The sequence below is a fragment of the Crotalus tigris genome, unplaced genomic scaffold (assembly GCF_016545835.1).
Source record: "Crotalus tigris isolate CLP2741 ecotype Arizona unplaced genomic scaffold, ASM1654583v1 scf7180000019496.3020429, whole genome shotgun sequence".
Classification (NCBI taxonomy): domain Eukaryota; kingdom Metazoa; phylum Chordata; class Lepidosauria; order Squamata; family Viperidae; genus Crotalus; species Crotalus tigris.
Window position 1 is genome coordinate 1,791,104 of NW_024097566.1, and position 22,556 is coordinate 1,813,659.

The following is a 22,556-nucleotide window of genomic DNA, read 5'->3' on the forward strand; positions in this document are numbered from 1 at the left end:
TTACTTAAATCTCTTATCCCTCTTGTTTTAAGGCCCCTTTATATTCAAAGTTCTCTATTCTTTTAGCCATATTCAAACACATGTTTGTTCACATAATAGTCCATCTGGTAGGGCAAGTCAAATCTCTTGTATCTGTCTCTGGTCTTCTTCTTTTGCCGAGTAGTTTTCCAAGTTGATATAATCTGCTTACCTGGCAGTTCCTGTGTTTTTACAAATGTTGTTGGGAATACAAAAGATGAAGTAAGTAAGATGAATACTTTCTGTCTCCCAAACGTTGATGGTTCTGCTGGTAATTCTATAGTCCATTCCATTTTTCTTCTTGTATCAGAACCTTGTAGATTTTTTCCTGTTTGTGTTAAATTGTAATTCTTTTCATTTATTATTTCATCAATTTGATCATATTCTTCTAATTTGTAGTGTATTGTCTGATTTATTTGTTCATTAGTTGTTATTTCCTGGGTGTTTTTTAATTGTAGATTTGGATTGGAAATATGCTTATTTAAATCATCAAAATTGTTTTGAATTTCCTCATGGTTTGAGTCTATTGTCATTTGTATTTGTCCTAACATTACATATATTTCCTCCTGGAAAGTATTTATCTTGCCTTGAAGTATTACTTCTGGAGGCTCTTGATTTTCCAGGCAAAGTCCTTTAGGAGAAAATATTGAATGTGTCATCCTGTCATTTTTTGATATGTATGTGATATCCATGTTGTCTCCCCCCTTCAAATAATCTTTCATCAGTGTTTTAATTCAAAAATTAATGTATCAGTCAGTCAAAATTACAGTTCAGTGTGTTAAGCCACTTTAAATCCTTCCTGTAGATTCTCCTCTAAAAGATTAGCCAAAAGCAAGGTTTTTCTTTTCCATAAACAGTTCTTGGATTTAAGCAACAGTCCAGGTGTTTGTTTTTTTTCTTTCAGACACTTTTTAATCTTATAGCTGGCTCTTCCTTTGTTCCCAGCTGTCTTCAATGTTATTTGAAGTTCAAAGGAACAGCTTTTTCTTTATTTCTAGGCATTGTGCCAATTTCTGACTCCTTATTATTAGTATTCTATACTCTGATTCTCCACTAGATGTCAGCAGTTATTTCTTTTTTCAGTTTTTTTTCAATCAAAAAGTTATTTTTGTTATATATTTTTATAATTCCATCAAAAACTCTTTAGTTGACAGTTTCTTAGTTCCTAGATTTATCCAGACTGTAGTATTTTAAATCAAATTTTAATATACCTCTTTCCTCCTTAATATTAAGTCGCCACTTCCACCTGTAAGGGAATGGGGATATAGTCCTCTGCTTTCACTTCTGGAGGTTTTTTGCTTTGGGGATTTTTCTCAAGGATTCAATTAGTAGAAAGAAGAAAGAAGAGCAGTACTCTCACCAATTCCAAGCATGCTGTTCACCGATGTTCAGGTTCGTGCTCTGGGAGTTCGGCTGCAAGTAGCTTGGGCTAGATGCTGATCTCATGCTAGCCTTTCTCCTGTTGGGTTCGGAGGGCTTCCCCTGGATCAAACGAAGTGACTGCTGTCGCTTCATGATCAACGGAGCGCCCCTCCTTCACAGTCACCTCTTTGGGTGACTTAGGACCCTAGGGTCCCCCTGACAGGATGAAACTAGCCGCGGGGAGCGGAGGTCCGCTCTCTCATGGCCATGCATCATTGGCACAAAACCAGAAGTCCAAAGCTTGCTAGGAAGTTTTAAATGAGCACCTAATGAAATTAATTTGTCTTCCAATTTTCCTTATCGAGTAAGAAGAAAATAAAAAAGACTTTGTGTGTGGGGAGAACAGCTTTTGGTGATAAGAAGTCCTATTACCTGTAGTTTGCACATTAAAGGAGTTAATGTTCTCTATCTTGAACACTTCACTGCAAAGTACATCTGATCAACCCATTCCTTACTTACCACTCATGCTTCTTCCAGTTTCTTAATTGTTTCCATAAAAGTAGCCTACAAAAACATACGGGAATAATTTTGCTACTTAGATTAAAGCTAAGAAAGATAAACTCATGTTTTCTCCATTCTTTTTCTTTTTGTCCAGTACCCAGCTGCCTTAATGAATTTGGGAGCTATTCTTCATCTTAATGGGAAACTTTTGGAGGCTGAATCAAACTATCTTCATGCCCTTCGGTTTAAACCGGACGATGTCATCACACAATCAAATCTTCGCAAACTCTGGAATATTATGGAAAAACAAGGCTTAAGAACAACCAAAACATAATGCAGGGTTTTTTAAAAATGTTGTTGTTGCTGTTTGCAAAGAGTTTAGAAAACAATTAAAATCCAGACTAACTTTTGGAGGACTGTTTGTTGAGTGCTCTTGCTAACTAAGCTGTAATTGTCAAAGGTAATTGCTGCTAGGAAAACCTACAGGGCTGCATTTTGAGGTTTCTAATTGAAAATGAGAAAAGAGCAAAATCTTTTTGATAAGTTTCATGAAGGACTTAATAATTATTGCCCAAACCCAGAAAATTAAAAAAGAAAACCTGAAACTGGAGCACCTGAAAGGGACCCACTTTAGCATATTCACTAGGGCATATTAGTCATTCTCACTTTGGTCATTTTTATGTGGTTTCTGATAGAAAAGTCATGTTGGCCTATAGAGCATCCTTCCAGTCAAACTAAGAATTTAGGAGAGGATAAAGACTGGCTTAAATTATTATCTTAGGCTATAATTCATGAAATGTATACTAAAACTAAGTGTGTTTGCTATTTGTCTTGATATTGTATAAATCCACAGACCTGCTTCTGAGCTACTTCACATACTGTACTAGTTCAACTATTTGAAAAAAAAATTGAAAGATGTGGTTTCATGTCTAATCTTCACTGGCAAATGCATATTGTCAACCTGTTTGGTTGGCTGGCTGGCTGGCTGTGAATTATCCTCTGAATGTGTAAGAAGCAAGCAACAATGAAGGAGACTTGGAATGTAGAATTAACCATATATAATAGTACAATAGTAATGAAGAATTAAGGCAAGCTCTTTGTCATCTTCTTGTAATCTATTATGCTCCAGAGCCTGAATAATCAATTACTTTTAAAAGTACAGCAGGTTGCTGAACCCATACTATACAGTAAATGCTTCTATCTTTCCTTTGCCCTTGTAGAAAATGGGAGTAATCTGTGTTTTAAAACAGAACCTATCCACTGGGTAGGAGAACTGAACCTTGCTCACAACTTCAACTTTGTTATGCTTTGTTCCTTTAGCCAGCTTGCCTTACTTTCAAGATCAAATCAGAGTTAAGCTGGAGAGCCATGTCCATAGTAATGAAATATAAAGTATGGATTTAGGTTTGTTCTTTTCAACAATACATATTTTATTAAAAAGAAATCCATTTGTATACAAACATTTTAAATATGAACTGAGTAGACATATGAAGAAGAAACATGCATTTTCTGCCTTTTAGTACATTGAAAGCAAAGGATAGAACAGTGTAGATGAACATGTTACTAATATTGTTTTTGAAAATATGCAAACACTTGTAGCATGGTTGCATCTGTACATGCTGTAGATTGCATCCATAGATTGATTACATGATGCATCAAGCACACATAAAGCAAACTACTATCTCCATTAAACTGATACCCAGGTTGCCAGTTTATGTAAATATATTTTCCAAGTAAGTTGTCATTGGATTAACAACAAATTTGTAGGCATGCCTTTGGTGAATTCATTTTTTGAATGTTAGCAGCAGGATTTACCGTTTGTGAAAAATAAACTATTGTGCTATTTGCAAGAAACTAAAAGAGTTTAATATTTAAAAAAAAATAGTGAATCCACAAAATGTTAGACCAAAAGGAATTATGTGACTGAAAACAGTTTTTTGCATTTATTATGTTTGCATTTATTTAACTTTATTTATAGATGAAAAGAAAAATGTGTGTAGATTCTAACCCAATTCTGCATTCTTTTCTTAGGTTTAATATTTCAGCTTATTTAGCCTAATTTTTATGATTTGCATAAGAGCATTATTTAAAAACTAGACCATTTACCAAATTCTTTTATTAACTAAACAAATTATACTGTAATTTCAAAATGGCATATATCCCCAACAGTCATCTTTAAATCAGTTAGACTGGCACCTAAGAGCTACTGTAGACATATCCAAGGCTGACTTAATTTTTCATCTATGAAATATATATCCAATTCTAAATTCATACTTAAAACCACTTCAAATTAAAATCGGAAGCATGGATGATTGTTTCAGAAATAGAGAGCTAGTTCTGTGATCCTTTGCATCCTGGCACTATATCAGGCAGTATCCATAGATTGAAGATTAGGTGTCTCTAAGAATCCTCCCTATATTAAAAAAAAATGTTTGTATTGAATATCATTCTATTGTTATTACTTTGGAAGTGATGCATTGTTGAAGGTTTTTATTTGCCAACTGCAGCAAATAGTCATTAGCTAGGATTTCACAATGGTTGCCAGTCTTCTGGTTGCTTTTCATGGTGTGCTTTTAAATGTTTAAAGAATGTATTGGTATTTAGAAGGAAACAGGAACACATTTATTCTGTGCATTTTAGTCACCCCAGCTTTCTATGTAGACTTATTAAGGAACAATGGGCTGTTTTCTCAGCATAACTACAATTTATGTCATCCTTGGTGATACTCTGAGCTTGCTTAGTTTTCCATTAGGAGTACCATTATTAGAAAAATTTTATTATTAGGCACTATCTTTTAATTTCTGTTTTCTTACATTAGCCAATTTTATGTTAGAGCTTTGTGCAGATGAGTGACCTTTCAATTTTTTCCTTTCAAGTGGAGTTCCAGAAACTGTTTTATGGGATAGAAAAAACTAAAATGTTAACCAATGAAATTCAGTGTTCTTACTGTTATGCATTCAGATATGGATAAAATGCAATGTTAGCTACTGTCTATTTAATGAACAATGTACTGTTGCATCATTTTCTCAAAACTGTAAAACCAAATGCTATATTAATGATGAAGATTGAATTTTTAGCATCACCCTATGCATGTATACTCAAGAGTAAATCCAATTAAATTCAGTGGGTCGAACTCCATGGAATTGTGTATAGGATAGCAATTTAACTGTATTAATACGACATTCTGAAATGTTAAACTTCAGCATCGGATGCAAGGTCAACTTCCTAGTTGTAACATTTCACTTTTTATTATACTATCTCCTTTTTTGTGTTCTTTATTCATAATTACATTTCTTATACAATAGATTTCCATGAAGTTGTACAGAAGTTTTGCTTGTCTCAAACCAGAGAATAACAAATTGTTAAAATTTTGTTTTTCCATTCATTTTCAGTATAGGGTTAGGCTTTATATCTCTCAGTTTTCAAATAAGTTTAAAATTATTGTCTCTGCTCAGGGATTTGTGGTGGATATTGCAGACAGTGCTTAAAAATAAGAGCACAAATTTACTAAATTAAATTTTTATTTTTTGAGAAAGCATATTTGTATAAATTATCAAGATTTGTAGGGTTTCCTTTTTGTAGAAATAATTGTTTATGTGCCAGATAAGAAAATCCACTTTGTTTTCAATAATAAATGATTGATAACAAATACACTGAATTCACTGTCATCCATTATTATCAGCACTTAATTAATTTTTATTGAATATACTATATATTAAATATCATAATAAGAAAGTAATAACATGTTTATTTTTATTGAAAATGGCTGAATTGACTGTACTATATTAAACCATAATTTAGTTTCTTTTATTTTACTTTATAATGATGTCTGAACCCTCATAATCTATATTCTGTAATTTAGAATCATAGGTGAATTAAGGCATATGACAAATCATGGTTCAAACAAAACATGATTTATGAACGCTGTTATACACTAGCAATTGTATATAGCAATATTTCTCTGAATATTCCAGAATCTCAAGGTACTCTCTAGTGCTCTTACATGTTCCTCACTGTTTCCTGAAAGAGACTGAAGATTTGTCCCTTATTACACTTCAGGGGGTAAAACCCTGAATATTAGGAATGTACTTGTTCACAAGATTCTGGGCAGACTTAGATTCAGTGTTTCAGAAAACAGACAAGTGTAATTATGCACTCTATGATTTAATTCAGTGTCAAAGTGGTAAAAGAAATATGTTTTCTATTGATTAGGATGAGGTAATCCAGTGGATATAATTTATTTTTTAATCGAGCAAGAAGATCCTGGATATCATTGATGATATAGCTGGTATAAGAGACCATTATTCAGTTTGGAATGTAATGAAAATATCCCATCCCCCAGATTTAGCACTTATCTTTCATTTACAATTTTGAAAGAAGGAAAAATGAAGACTCTACCAACACATTCTAACTTAACAGCTGGACCTCAGCTAAAGAACATGATGATTGGTTTCAGTGTTAACTCTTGCTCTATGAGATGCCCAGAAAAAAGTTTTTTGTTGTTGTTGTGTTGTGTTTTTTCATGTAGATGTGAAATGAGAAACTTGTCTCTGGACTACTGTCTTTTTTGTTTTTGATCTTTTGGAATATAATTGATAAAAATGAGTACAATAATATTTGAAGGGATTTGCTAAATGCCTCTTAGAATGTCATTATGACAATATATCTGAAATAATTTTACAACACAAGCAAAGACAAAAATAAAACAGTTTTACTAAATAGATACCCATTGAAAGGGGTCAAAGAATGAGTTGCTAGGTATAATTACATGCCAGGATAATTAAATCTGATAATAAAAATAGGTTTTTCTTTTGCAATGCAAAATAGAATTTCTTTTTTTAATTTTGCTTCATACTATCCCTTATCATTTTTAATTTTATGTTTATTGTTAAAATATTAAAATACAAAGAAAGTAGGAATATGATACAAAAAAGGAGACTTTTACATTTGAATTAAAAAAACAGAAAAAAAGAAAAACACTTTTTAGTAATATGTCCCTCCTTTCCTTCTGTTTACATTTTCAGCACTGAGTCACAGTTTAGATACTTGAACATTGCATCAAACATCAGTAATTGTTAGTTTTCTTATGAGTCTTAAAAATCAAATTTCAGATGTCTAAACCTGCCTTGCTCTGTGACATATTGTATACAAGGGAGCCATTTCTTCTTGAATTGTTAAACGTCTATAATGGATATATATTGTCAGTTTTGTTGTTTCAGCATAGTATCCAATTTTAGTCACCCATCTGCTAGTGTGGGCATAGTTTCTCATTTTAGTATCATGTACAAAATGAACCGACTACCTCGCTCTATTGTACTATCTTTTGGGCTGTATTTTATTCTAATGCAAAGCCAAAAATCATAAAACATTTTGAAGTAATGAGTCCTGGTAAAGCTACATCACACAAAGGTTGTTCTTGATAGAAGTACTAATTCTAGTGTGTTTTGAGGGGAGCTTTCTTTGGGAAGATCGTGCCTGACTCTAACATTTGATCATGTTAAATTGCTAGTAGAACTGAGCCATTAATGAATCAGAATCATTCATGCCAGACCAATAAAGCCAATTAAATTGAAGGAAAAAAATGAAAAGAGCTCATCAGCATTCTTGAGAGAATAATCAAGTCTGCCCTTCAAAAATATTCATCTCACGACTGGGGTACTACATGGCAGGCATAACAATCAGAATTTTTTGTGATATTATAAATGGCTATCTTTTCCCAGGCAACTGTCATAATCGATCAAGCATCTCATCATTAGCCAGCCAGCCAGGATATTGTGATAGTTGTCTAAAAAGAAACTATATGCAACTTTTCAGGAAGCAATACAGTACGAGGTCAGATATTCTACCAGGGCATTTCAGAAATATAATACTACATTTTGCCATAATAGGAATATCCAAGACAGTCCCCAGAGAATGCAAATATTTTTAATAAAGATAAGCCAAATTCAGAATAAATTTAATGCAAATAATAAATTTCCTGTTTAGCTTATAGACCTCCACAAAAAAGCCCCAAAGTATGAACCATATTTAAAATGTATACCTACACACTCCAAAATCATTAAGAGTCACTCGTATATAAATAAAACAAGTTCCCATGTTTGTGACAGCAGAAGAAAAAGGTTTAAAGGTATATAGTTTGTGATAGCAAATCCATGGACTGAGTGATTACTACTCCTTTCCACCAGAGGTGATTCTTGCCTTAGAATAATAATGGTTCAGGAATTCTTGATTCATTCCCTAATGGCTATGATCATGCTGGGCATAATTCTATCATGTTGTACTTGCTGGAAGGAGGAGGGGAGGAGGAGGAGGAAGAGACTAGGAAGAACAAATTAGCAAGTTTTGTGTGATAAATTCTGGGTTTCCTTTAGTAGTTTAGTATTCATTAAGTAAGGGTCCAAAGTCTCTTTTATCTTCCAGATGTGTTCAGTTACAACTTCCATAATTCAGTTGCTTATTGTTGATCCTGAGATAAATTTTTGGAGATTGCAATCCAGTGCATTTGAAGAACTTCAAATGAAAGGTGACTACAGTCCTTGGAACTCCCTCAACTTGATTGTTTGCTTGCAGGTATTTCATCAGTTAACTAGGTAACATCAACAGTGCTTGTGAGTGTAGGGTTTGCTCATTAAAAAAAACAGAAGGACCAGAACACATCTCCAACAGCCAACACAAACAACTCAGAATTAATATCAGACAAACAGTCAAGCAGAAAGCAAGGAACTACCAAAGAGATTGACTGTCAAGCAAACAAAAAGAAAGCAATAATCAAGAACCAACAAGGAGAAAATCCATAATTCTCTCTCTCTCTCTCTCTCTCTCTCTCTCTCTGTATGTGTGTGTGTGTGTGTGTTTTAATACATGTATTTTATCTATTTTGTCTTTGCTGAATCTTCCTGTTTAAGAATTTAGGATACAATTTTATTCTATTTTAAACAACAAATTGGGAATTATATAGTAAGTTGCATAGGGCAGATTCCCCCCCCCCACTCATAGATAACCTCTGAAGATGAAAGAGGAGAGCCTATCTCATAAGCATCCCAATTGTTAGAATGGTAATAATGAAAGTTCATTTTTGATGCTCCAACCACATCAATAGAAAAAAATAGGACGAGCAGGGAGAGAACACATTGTTTTGGAACTGTTGAATCAAAGTTTCAGTTTCCTGCAAAATTACAACATGCTTGCAACTATTCAAAGAGGGAAGAAATCTAATGAAATATAAGTAGAAAAGGGGAAAAAAATGGAGAAATGCTCTCCTCCTATCCTATTAGCCTAGCAAGGTTTAGTTTGGGTTACAACTCCACAGATTGTCCTAGACATTTGTAATGTGGCACTACCTCTCCTAAACTCAGTGGGTTATTGTTCTCACTATATATTTTATATCTTTTGCTTTCATATGCAGACATTCAAATGTATTCAAAATTATTTTGCATAGTTCTCAGGAGAGAAACATTTTATTTCAAGGGCAACTCAATTAATGTAGAATTGTAGCATTGTGTATAATAGTCTTGGGGCTAAATAAGTTCTTTTTCCAAACTTTGATGGTGATGATGATGATGATGATGATGATGATGATGATGACAATTTTAAAATATAGTGCATTTTATTACATTGGTATGGCTCTAGTTGAAGTATGAAATTTCCAGAATACAAGGAAATTAATACAAGGCGATGTATTGTCTCTTTCTTTAATGGAAAACCATTTTTTCATTTTTCTGGTTTTTGTCCTCTTTATGAAAACAAAACTCTAGCAAATAGCAATGCATATTTTTTTTCAGATGAAGAAATCCGAGTTTCCTTTTAGTGCTGTTACTGTATGTTCTGTATTAAGTGACAGGCGAACTTATGATGCCAGAAAGACTACAATCTAGAGTCTGAGATGCACGACAAAGCTTGCAAATATCTGGGGTGGTGTGGGTAGGAAATAAGTGCAACATTTAAATTTTCCTGTTATTTAATTCATTATTTAATATATCTCTGCCCATAATTCAACGCTTGTTCTTTTAGCATGAAACAGACTAATAATGATGTTATATAGATCATCAGATGAATGGATAAATGGATAGATAGATAATGTTATATAGAGCACATGCATCCAGAAGGATGTTCCAGGTTCTTTTGCATGGCATTTTATGGGGTCTAGGAAGTGTGTCTTTTCTGTAGTTGCCCCTGCTTTCTGGAACAATCTGTCCCCCTCTCTGATATAAAACAGTGCAACTTTCCTTGCCTTTAAGAAAGCCCTTAAGACCGGGTATTTCCCACAGACAGTAGGGATTGTTGAGTTGATGTGTCCCCCCCATGACAGTTTTGTTATGTGCTTGGGCACCATTTTATTATATTGCCTATTATTAGTTTCCTTCCTCATTTTTTCCTTTTAGATTTATCGTAGGTTTATGTTGTATGCCTCCCAAGTCAGAGTGTCTGAGCTGGGCATTCTTATAAATCTTTAAATAAATAAATCAGAAGAAAGCACTCAGAAGTCAGATGAATTAGTTAAATGCAAGAACAATTCTCCCTCATTCTGAATTGGATATTAGATAATTCCTTGTGAATTATTAACTGGTGTCCAGAAATGACCATTTATTCTAGGGTGTTTACATAAATAAGATACAATGGCTAAGCTTGAACTTATCTGCAGGACTGAACATGAATCAGTCAGAAAAGACAACAATACAAATACAATGTTGTTGTTGTTGTTAATTGCAAAGTCGTGTCTGACCCATCGCGACCCCATGGACAATGTTCCTCCAGGTCTTCCTGTCCTCTACCATCTTCTGGAGTCCATTTAAGTTCACACCTACTGCTTCAGTGACTCCATCCAGCCATCTCATTCTCTGTCGTTCCCTTCTTCTATTGCCCTCAATCTTTCCCAGCATTAGGCCCTTCTCCAGTGAGTCCTTCCTTCTCATTAGGTGGCCAAAGTATTTGAGTTTCAACTTCAGGATCTGGCCTTCTAAAGAGCAGTCGGGGTTGATCTCTTCTAGAACTGACCGGTTTGAATGTCTTGCAGTCCAAGGGACTCGCAGGAGTCTTCTCCAGCACCATAGTTCAAAGGCCTCAATTCTTTGGTGCTCAGCCTTTCTTATGGTCCAACTTTCACAGCCATACATTGCAACTGGGAAAACCATGGCCTGGACTATTCGCACTTTTGTTGGCAGGGTGATGTCTCTGCTTTTTAGTATGCTGTCTAGATTTGCCATAGCTTTCCTCCCCAGGAGCAAGCGTCTTTTAATTTCTTGGCTGCAGTCCCCATCTGAGGTGATCTTGGAGCCCAGAAAAATAAAATCGGTCACTACCTCCATTTCTTCCCCATCTGTTTGCCAGGAATTGAACAAATACAATACAAAGATCTTAATATGTAGACTACCCTATTGGACTAGGGAAATGCAATTTTTATGAAATCAACAGTTGTAACATTACGAAGAATAATAGAGTTGCCTCCAGCCATTAATTATGGGTGTCGCCAAAGGTAGTAAGAATTAATTTTGCCAGTTTGCATACTATTGCCCTTGACATGATAACAAATGGTAAGCTATTTGCTATTCTACATGTAGCAACTGCAGAATTTCTAGATTCAGATTGTTTTAGGATAAAGTTCTATTATGAATCTATAAAAAAATATATTAATGATTAGTGGAAATGACTAAAATTCATCTAAAATATATCTTGTATACCAGAAAAATATTAAACAATATACAAAGGATCAAGCAGTATCACATTATTATTAAATACATTCAGATTATGTTTAGCATATTCAATCAATGTCTCTTAAACTCTGACAATTCATTAACATCATACAGATTCCAAATGCAATCTTAGTAATCTACAATTGGCAATAATTTAGGGCTTTATAAGAGTGTTTTGTTTTGGCTTCTGATTCCAGATCACAGTTCCAGTGGACGGTAGAGAGACCGCTCTCCCCGCCGTCCGGTTTTCCTTCTTCAGGAGACCCTGGAAAGGGTTGAAAGTTGCCCTGGAGGGGCGACCACCATTGGGGAGGACCCTTGCTAGATCGTGGAGGGGCGGCAGCCTCTCCATTTGATCCGAGGCAACTCCTCAGGACTGAAGAAGAAAAGAGCGGCCATTAATATAGCCGCTCATTAAGTCGCACCAGCCGAAAGCCCAAAGCACTACCAAGCATGATGAAAGCAACTGGGGGAGTTGGGTGAGACTATATTTTACCTTTTCTCTTTTCCAAATATTTTCCTATAAAAGCCCTTGGAAATACCCTTTTCTCCCAGCTTAACTCTGCGGCTTTTGCCTACTCCAGGAATATAAAGCTAAGGGGAAAAAAAGGACAACAAAACTAAATTACCACATACCTGGATTTGTAATCTCTGGATAGCTGGGCTCCCTAAAAGTTCTGCATTTCTACAAAAACTTATTGTTTTGTTTCTTTACTAAGCTGGGGGGAAAAAGGAATATTTCTTTTTTCCTTCTCTGAACCAGATAAAAGGTCCATTCTGTATGTTACTGGGGACATCTTGTGGTGAAATTTGGTATAGCAAGTGATTTTTTTTTCTGATTGGGAGACTTCTAAGACTAAAATTTGTCCTTGACATTAACAAAAAGATAAGAACTTGAAACAGCTGGGTAGTGAAAATAACTTTTTATAGTGGAGGTGGACAGTTATTGACTTTTATTAAAATAGCCTCCACTAAAGGAATATTTGTAAACATTACAGAAATGGAGGAACACCACCCACAGCTTAATTTCAAACTTATACTTGAAAAATCTTAGAGGCTACTTGTTGGAATATTCATGAACAGGAAGAGTCATGTGGTAACTCAGTCAGCCAATGGGAAGAAAGTGCTACTGAGTCTGTGCAAAAAAAGAGTATTGAGTTAGGAGCTGGATTTCCAGTCTCAAGGTTTTGTCTGTGGTCTGTCTCTGTAAGAAGTCTTCATTAAGCTATGTTGCTGTAAAGAAGAATGGTACTGTAAATATTTTTATATAAATATAAAGTTATTTGAATCAGCTAAATGCAGTCAACTGTGAAAGCTTCTGATTTATTTTTTCACCAATAGAGAAATTAAAATTCTCTAAAAGGTTATGGGCCCAGAGCATTGTAATTTAAAGCTGGAAGAAATTGCCTCTGTTTAGAAAGTATAAGAACAAGGCAGAATTAGCAGAATGGCTGCAATGGAATTTAAGGAAAGCTGTGTGCCTCGTTCAGGCCAGAAGAATTACATTGTGTGGGCTGCAAAAATGGAATGTTTGCTGAAAGCAAAAGAGCTGTGGTATATTGTTGAAAATCCACCACAAGTGTTTGCAGCAGCAGATCAGAAAAGCCATGATCAAGCTATGGCTTATCTTATCTTGAATTTAGATGATGACCAATTTCTAAATGTTGCAAATTTAAAGACTGCAAAGGAGATTTGGTTGAAATTGAGAGCTGTGCACGTGAATGTTTCTGCTTGCAACATAGTGCAATTGTCAAGAAAACTTTACAGGGCCTGTTTGCAACCAGGTGAATCTGTGGAACAGCATTTAAATAAAATGCAAAGTTTATTTTTGGACTTAGAACAATGTGGGATTAAATTCCCTGAGTCCCAGAAGGTTTTATTGGTGTTGAACAGTTTAGATAAAACCTGGGACACAGTTTCTGCAATATTTGAGTGCAAAGAAGAGCAAGCCTTAAAGTTTGAGGCTTTAAAGGCATGTTTGCTTAATGAAGAAGAAAAATGCCATTTTAGAAGCAGCCACAAGGAGGAGAAATTCCTGAGGAGGGGGTCCAGACTGCTAGTCTCCAGAGGAGAAGAAACAAGCAGATCAGACCCGGACCAAATTGCAACAAAGGAGAGATTTTGCAAGCAAAGAGCTGCTCAGCAGGAAAAGACTTGCTACAATTTGCAAAAAAAGACATTCGTGCAAGGAAAAAGGACTGCTTTGCAAAAGGAACATTTTGGTGTTGCAAAAGTTTGCAATAGCAACAACAGAGACAAGTGGCTAATAGATAGTGGGGCAAGTCAAACAATTGTTAATGATTCTAAATTATTTTGCAGGTTTGTTCCAGTAGCACAAGAAGCTGTGGCTTTGGCAAATGGCCAGAAAGCAAAAGTCATTGGAAGAGGCAATGTAAAAATTCCATATTTGGAATCAAAGTTTACCAATGTGCTTTGTGTACCTGAGATGGAACATAATTTGTTAAGTGTGTCTAATTTAGACAAACAAGGTTTTGAGGTCATTTTTGTAAATGGGAAATGTCTCATCAAAAGGAATGGGAATATTTGTGCAGAAGGCATAAAGGAAGATAATCTATATGTATTGCAGGGACAAAAGGCTCAATGTTCCCATATATTTAAGAATGTTGCAGAGCATGATTCATGTGTTCATCTTCTGCATAGAAGGTTTGGCCATGCAAGCTTTAAAGTTTTGCAGCAAATGCAAGATTTTGCAGAAGGGCTAAATTTGAAGGGATGCAAAACATATTTGGACTGTGCAGTATGCAAAGCATCGAAGTCAAAGGCATTCCCAGTTAGTCAATGTAGCACAAGACAAACAAAAAGAGTTCTAGAGCTGGTCCATGCAGATCTGGTGGGACCTATGCAAGCCAGTTTGGGAGGAGCAAAATATGCACTGGTAATTGTTGATGATTATAGCAGGTATTCATTTTGCTATTTGCTTAGAGGAAAGACAGAGGTGCTACAACAATTCAAACAGTGGGTAAGTTTTGTAGAGAGAAGGTACAGACAACAAGTGTGTCAGTTGCAAACTGACAGAGGTACTGAATTTATGTCAACTAAATTCCAACAATGGTTGGGGCAGTTGGGGATAAGACACAGACATACAAATCCTTACACAGCAGCAGAGAATGGTGTAGCTGAAAGAAGGAATGGTGTTTTGCAAACAATGAAAGATTCATTATTGGAGGATTCTGGTTTGAGCAGGTCATATTGGGGAGAAGCCATATTGACTGCCAATTATATAATTAACAGGCTGTGGAGTTCCTCCATTAATAACACTCCATATGCCATTCTATATGGGAGAAAACCATCACTGGCACATTTGAGAATTTTTGGAAGTACTGCATGGGTACATATTCCAAAAGCAATCAGAAGAAAGGGACAGCAAAAGGCAAGAAAGCTCAGGTTTGTGGGCTATGAGCCAGGGTCAAAAGGATATCGCTTTAGCAACAGAAGTAAAAGAATTATAATTCAAGGTCTGCTAATTTTGCAGAACAAAATTGGGACAGAATTAATGCAAATTCTGGGTATGTCTCACTTAATGACGGTGATCTGTTTAGTGACAATAACTCATCTAATGATGAAAAAATCATTATTGAAGATGTCCACATTCAGGGAGGAGAGGCTGAACAAGACACAAAGCCAGAAGGACTTGAGACACAGGAGCAGTTAATACCACATAGGTCAGAGTGATGTAATAAAGGAATTCCGCCTGACAGGTATTCTGCCAGCAAGGTAAAGGTTTGCAATGTGTGATATGAGCCAAGAAGTTATAAAGAGGTGTTGGCATTACCAAAGGCTGAACAAGAAAGATGGAAGGAGGCCATGGATAAAGATATGAAATCCATGGGAGACCATGAAGTATTTAAATCAGTGACTTTGCCACAGGGAACCAAAGCTGTGGGTTGTAAATGGGTATATAAGAAAAAGGTATTGCCAAATAATGATATATAGTATAAGGCCAGGTCAGTGGCACAAGGTTTTTCACAATTAAAGAATGTGCACTATGATGAAATATTTGCTATGATGAAGTATTACTTTGTGAAAAGTAATAATAATAATAATAGTAAAGTTGGAAGGGACCTTGGAGGTCATCTAGTCCAACCCCCTGCTCGGGCAGGAAACCCTACACCATTTCGGACAAATGGCTGTCCAGTCTCTTCTTAAAAACTTCCAGTGTTGGAGCATTTACTGCTTCTGGAGGCAAGCTGTTCCACTGATTAATTGTTCTCACTGTCAGGAAGTTTCTCCTTAGTTCTAGGTTGCTTCTCTCCTTGATTAGTTTCCACCCGTTGCTTCTTGTCCTGCCTTCAGGTGCTTTGGAAAATAGCTTAATTCCCTCTTCTTTATGGCAGCCCCTGAGATATTGGAATACTGCTATCATGTCCCCCCTTGTCCTTCTCTTCGTTAAACTAGACATACCGAATTCTAGCAACCGTTCCTTATATGTTTTAGCCTCCAGTCCCCTAATCATCTTTGTTGCTCTTCTCTGTACTCTTTCTAGAGTCTCAACATCTTTTTTACATCGTGGTGACCAAAACTGGATGCAGTATTCCAAGTGTGGCCTTACCAAGGCATTGAAGAGTGGTATTAATACTTCACGTGATCTTGATTCTATCCCTCTGTTAATGCAGCCTAGCACTGTGTTGGCCTTTTTGGCAGCTGCAGCACACTGCTGGCTCATATTTAGGTGATTGTCTACTAGGACTCCGAGGTCCCTCTCACAGTTACTACTATTGAGCATGGTGCCACCTATGCTGTACTTGTGCATTTGGTTTTTCTTGCCTAAATGTAGAACCTTGCTTTTTTCACCATTGAATTTCATTTTGTTAGTTAGTGCCCAGTGTTCAAGTCTGTCCAGATCCTTCTGTATCTTAAGCCTGTCTTCTGGAGTGTTGGCTATTCCTGCCAGCTTGGTGTCGTCTGCAAATTTGATGAGTTCCCCATCTATCCCTTCATCCAAATCGTTGATGAAGATGTTGAAGAGTACTGGGCCCAGAACAGAGCCCTGGGGCACCCCACTACACACTTCCCTCCATATAGATGCAGTTCCATTGAGGACCACTCGCTGAGTACGGCCGGTCAGCCAGCTACGGATCCATCTGGTGGTGATGCTGTCTAACCCACATTTTTCTATCTTGTCAAGTAGTAGGTTGTTAAATTATGAAGTCCACAGCATTCCTCTGATGCACTAATTTTGTCACTTGGTCAAAGAATGCAATAAGATTTGTCTGGCATGATCTGTTTTTGACAAACCCATGTTGGCTTTTAGTAATGACTTTGCCTCTTGGTGTTTGCTGATTTGTTGTTTGATTATCTTTTCCGGGATCTTCCCAGGTATTAAGGTCAGGCTGATAGGTCTGTAATTTCCTGGATCCATTTTTTTTCCTTTTTTGAGGATGGGAACTACATCAGCTCTTTTCCAGTCCTCTGGTAGTTCCCCAGTGCTCCAGGATCTTTGAAAAATATAGTTCAATGGTTCTGAGATCACATCTGCCAGTTCCTTGAGAACCTTGGGGTGTAATCCATCTGGTCCTGGTGATTTGAACTCGTCTAGGCTGGACAGGTGCTCACTTACCATTTTCTTGCCTATCTTAACTTGTGTTTCTATTCTGTTTTTTATGGCACTATTTTTGATAGGTTGGTCTGTTTTTTCCCTTTGTGTAAAGACAGATGCAAAAAATGAGTTAAATAGTTCTGCTTTCTCCCTGTTGCTTGTCACCTTCTTGCCACTTCCACCCACTAATGGACCAATCATTTCCTTCACTTTTTTCTTGTTTTTTACATGTTGAAAGAAGCTTTTTTTGTTATTTTTGACTTTGGTCGCAAGCCTTAGTTCATTCTGAGCCTTGGCTTTCTTCACTTCATCTTTGCAGGCTCGGGCTATTTGCTGATATTCTGACTTAGTTATGTTCCCCTCTTTCCACTTTCTATACTTGTCCTTTTTATCTTTCAATTTGTCAGAGAGTTCTTTATGCAGCCATGCTGGTTTCTTTTGAGAGCTGTTGTTTTTCCTCTTTGTTGGTATTGTGCTAGACTGTGCTTTTATTATCTCATTTTTCAAAATTTCCCAAGCTTCTTGAGTTGTTTTCTCCTTGAGGATTCTCATCCATGGAATCCTTCCCGAGCCCTCTCTAATTTTATTGAAATTAGCTCTCTTGAAGTCCAAGACTCTAGTTTGACTGTGTTCTATTGCTTGTGCTTCTATAATGTTGAATTCTAATATTGCATGATCACTTCCTCCCAGGGTTCCTATGGCTTCAACACTGTCTATCATTTCATCTCTGTTAGTGAGAATTAGATCCAAAATGACTAATCCCCTAGTTCCCTTCTCTACTTTTTGTGAGACAAAGTTGAGAGTATAAGATTAGCACTGGCGTTGGCCGCGGCATATAAGCATAAAATCTGGCACTTTGATATCACAACTGTATTCCTCAATGCTGAGTTAGAGGAAGAAATTTATATGATCCAAGCACCAGGATATGAAATTGCAAAACCTAACATGGTATATAAATTAAACAAGGCTATTTATGGGCTGAAGCAGTCAGCCAGAAACTGAAATATCTGTTTAGATACTGCTTTAAAGGATCTTGGATTTGAAAGTTGCAAAGGTGATAATTGTATATATACAGGACAATTACAAGGAGGGAATTGTCTACTGTTATCATTTGTGGATGATCTTTGCTTCATCGCAAAGGATGCATCACAAGTCAAAGAATTTGCTGATAAATTAGAAAAGAAATTTGAATTAAAGAATTTGGGAGAAATAAAAAATTATCTCGGTGTAGAGATACAGAAAAATGAAAAAGGTGGTTATATTCTCAGTCAAAGGAGAAAAATTGAGCGGTTATTGGAGAAATATAATATGAAGGATTGCAATACTGCTCCCACACCCATGAGTGCGGACTTTTATAATAGTTTAAGTGCAGACAAAGGTGAAACCTGTGATCAAGAGATATATCACTCAGCAATAGGGAGTTTGTTATATCTATCACAGTGGTTCAGACCAGACATAGCTTGCGCAGTAAGCATTTTGAGCCATTTTACTGCTGCACCTACAAAGTTACATTGGATGGGTGTAAAAAGGGTTCTCAGATATTTAAAGGGAACTATAAATTTGGGTCTTCAAATACAGATTACTGAGGAATTGAAATTAAAGTGTTATGTCGATAGTGACTATGCAAATGACATAAACACAAGGAAATCAAATTCTGGGATTATAATATTGTTTGGAGGGACTCTGATTGGATGGAAGTCCAGAAAACAAACAACTGTTGCTATTTCAACAGTGGAAGCAGAGTTTATTGCTTTATCTGAGTTGTGTTCTGAAGTTACATGGTATGTACAGTTGTTGCAAGATTTAAATATTAATGTAAAAGAATCTGTAAAGGTATTTGAATTCAATGCTGCCTGTATAAAAATGGCAACTGGTGACAGGGTGAAGAACAGAAGTAAACATGTAGACATTAAGTATTGTAATGTCAGGGAAGCTGTAAAAGGAAAATTGATTAGTTTACATCATTGTTCTTCTGAAGATAATTTGGCAGACATGATGACTAAACCATGGGTGGTATTCACTATGGAAAATGTGTTAAGTCAATAGGTCTGATGTCTCTTCCTGTCATGAAGGGAGGAGTGTTGGAATATTCATGAACAGGAAGAGTCATGTGGTAACTCAGTCAGCCAATGGGAAAAAAGTGCTACTGAGTCTGTGCAAAAAAGAGTATTGAGTTAGGAGCTGGATTTCCAGTCTCAAGGTTTTGTCTGTGGTCTGTCTCTGTAAGAAGTCTTCATTAAGCTATATTGCTGTAAAGAAGAATGGTACTGTAAATATTTTTATATAAATATAAAGTTATTTGAATCAGCTAAATGCAGTCAACTGTGAAAGCTTCTGATTTATTTTTTCACCAATAGAGAAATTAAAATTCTCTAACACTACTGAGTGAACGAATTCTAGAATGAAAATATACGTGCCACCTTAAAGCTACAAAATGCAGCTTTAACTTCAATAGATGAACCTACAACCCAAAAAGCAACAGAAGAAGGAATTAATAACAAAGTGGATTTTAAAGAATGTCACTACAATTTACTCAGAACTCCAATACCCAAACTTTTACCTTATTTAAAGGCTCTACAACTACAACAGAAACTGAAGAAAGCAATACTAAGACGGAACTTGTAGAGAACCTATATACACAATATACTGAGAATCTAGACAATCCAGATGATCCAAAAACAACTATAACACTGAACATGACTTTTCATCTAAATCAGCTGTAACCAGAAGAAGAAGAAGACCAGCCTGAACACATGACAAATATATTAAGTCAAATATGGAGACTTAAACTATTTGGCCAACAATCTAATGATTGTGAAGGGACTAGCTTCCTTGATAGGCTGATGATTGGATGGTCTCCCTTGATTCAAATGATATATGCAGAAATGAAGGGAGATCCACCCGAGGATCTAAAAGCTCTTTTATGGAAGCCAGTTTGGCACAAAAGGAAGGCCAGGGTTAGACTTAAAAATGGTTTTCTTTGTGTGACATTTAATGGAAGAGCTTTAAATCTCACGTAATGAAATAAGGAGATTTTAAAAGACATTATTTGATTTAGTATTCAGGATTTATATCTATAAGGGAAACAAATTAGTTACTAAAAGGTAAAGGTTATTTTATGAGTAAGCGATGATATTAGAATGAGAAGTAGAATATGATTGTGAAATAAACTAAGAATGTATTTGAATAAATAGTAAGTGTATTTTAGACATGATAATTATTTTGTAATGAACTAAGGGAACTGTGGGTTATCCGAAACATAAATACTATGGACATTAAGCCAACTGGAATATTGTAATTGAAATCAGATAAAAGTTTAAAACAGGATCTGGAGACATATAAGTTAAAAGTTGTTGATAAATGTTTTAAATGATTGAGTTATAACTAGCAATGTATTAATTTGAATTTGGTATAACAATTAAGGGAAACAGAGAGGAAATTTTTGATGATGTAAACTGACATATGTACGGATAAACGTGTTATTGGACTATATATTACCAAACCACCATGTTGCTTCCTTAATACCCAAATATTTGTAAAAATGGAAAATTAATAAAACTTGTTTTTTTTTAAAAAAGAGTGTTTTGTTTCATGTTTGATTAATATAAACACTTAGTATTGCCAATCTCTCTTTAATTCAAACTTGATGCTTTTAATGGGTCAAGGGGATAAAATTGACTTTCTCAAATATTTTTCATCTGTTTGAAAGCTCACATTTGTTGGCACTGTCATCAAGTGATTCTGTTGATTTGACTTGTCTGAAATCATTACTCCATTTTGATATATTTTAGAATAGCCTGAATATTTAATTTGCTCGATGTTTCTCAGTGAAACAAGAAATAATTGAGAGTCAAGAAGCTAAGTGAGGTTGGTTATAGTTAGTATATGGGAGATGACCAGGAAATTCCAGGTTTATAGGTTAGATAATGAAATTGCAAGTTATTTCAACAGAAGGACTTGGCAAACTACTTCTCTAGGGTAAACCAGAAAACTCTGTGGATGTGTCAATGATGTCCACCAAAAAATGAGCTCCATTTGAAGCAGATACTTTATCAAAAAGTATTTTATTTATTTATAACAATGAGAAAAATGCAAATATATTTCTACCAGAAATACAGGCAGAAACAGAACAAATTTACTTCATCATAAAAAGATTAATTGTTGCAGCAATTGGATGATCCAGCATATTGTGTTATACTCATTAGGCAGATTTAAAATAAACAACTGATTACAGAAAAATCAACTTCAATTCTACAATATTCCAAAACCCTCCTATTAAACAGTAGATTATAGATTAAAGATCTGAATATTTGATTTATATTTCAATCACTTTCATTAAAGAGGTTCAACCAACGGCTGTGCTATGCACACATTCAGTAGCAGCATATGCTCTGCCCATCTGCTAGGTCATGGCATTGTGTTGTACACAACACAATTCTAATTTTGCAGTTTTTGTAACCCAAAAAAATGGCATATCGTGATGATTTCCTTTTCAAAAGACATATGAAAAGACTGTAATGCCCAACATTAAATGAAATACTGTATAGGTTAGAACATGCTTTATTTTCAAGATAGACTGCATCCACCTGCAGTCATCAGCCAGCTGAGATTTCCCCTTTCAATCCTGTTTCCATTAGATTGAGGAAATACAAATGGGTAGAGATTTCCTCTGAATTGGTGCCATCCTCCAGTTCATCAATGAAAATACCTTGGGACTGTTATGCAGATTTTGGATTCATGTTTCTGCAGTTTATTACTTTGCTATCCATCTTACTTGATAAAAAGACATATTTGTTTTGTTATGTGTATTAACTAGGCAGTATATTGTATGAAACAATATATCAATACAACAAAACAACAAAAATATTTATTTTTGGTCTCTTGAAAAAAAATGACTCAAGACAGTTTACAATATAATATTATTAAATGAATGAGTACATTGAAAACAGGTGCAAAGAATAAAAATTACATCAATGTCAATAGTTATGATGCCAAGACTTGTTGAACTAGTATTAGCTTTACTGCTGGAATGCCCAGAATCCAAATATGTGATTCATAACCAATATTAAAAAACCAAGGAAGAGGGAGAATTAAATGTATGGAAGATAGCAAACAATGCTGACAATTTGCAGAACAATGAAAAAAGTTTGAAAATCAGGAAAGAACTACTCTCTAAGTCTGAGAGAATCATATAATTAGACCTGACATCATAATAGTACTGCTATTCAGTAAATTAAAAAAAATAAATAGAATACTTTTCTGAAGAAAACTGGAAAAAATGGGATTAGAGAGTAGAAACAGATCAAAATAAAAAAAAATTAGATCTCAGAAGTTGGTAGAATAGAATGTCTGATAAACACATAATAAAAGAAAGATATCCAGAAATTAGTCTGGATATCTTTCTTTTATTGTGTGTTTATTAGACATTC

General features: G+C 35.4%; 1 protein-coding gene across 2 annotated transcripts in view; it reads left to right on the forward strand.

Annotated features, from left to right (window-relative positions):
- TMTC2 (transmembrane O-mannosyltransferase targeting cadherins 2) overlaps positions 1 to 5,530 on the forward strand; it is a 275,980-nt gene extending 270,450 nt beyond the window's left edge. For both annotated transcript variants that reach the window (XM_039362964.1, XM_039362965.1), the window contains one exon: positions 2,036 to 5,530. In XM_039362964.1, coding sequence (XP_039218898.1) covers positions 2,036 to 2,215 — 180 coding nt within the window. In that variant the 3' untranslated portion in view covers positions 2,216 to 5,530. The remainder of the gene's footprint in view (positions 1 to 2,035) is intronic.
- The last annotated feature ends 17,026 nt before the right edge of the window (positions 5,531 to 22,556 follow it).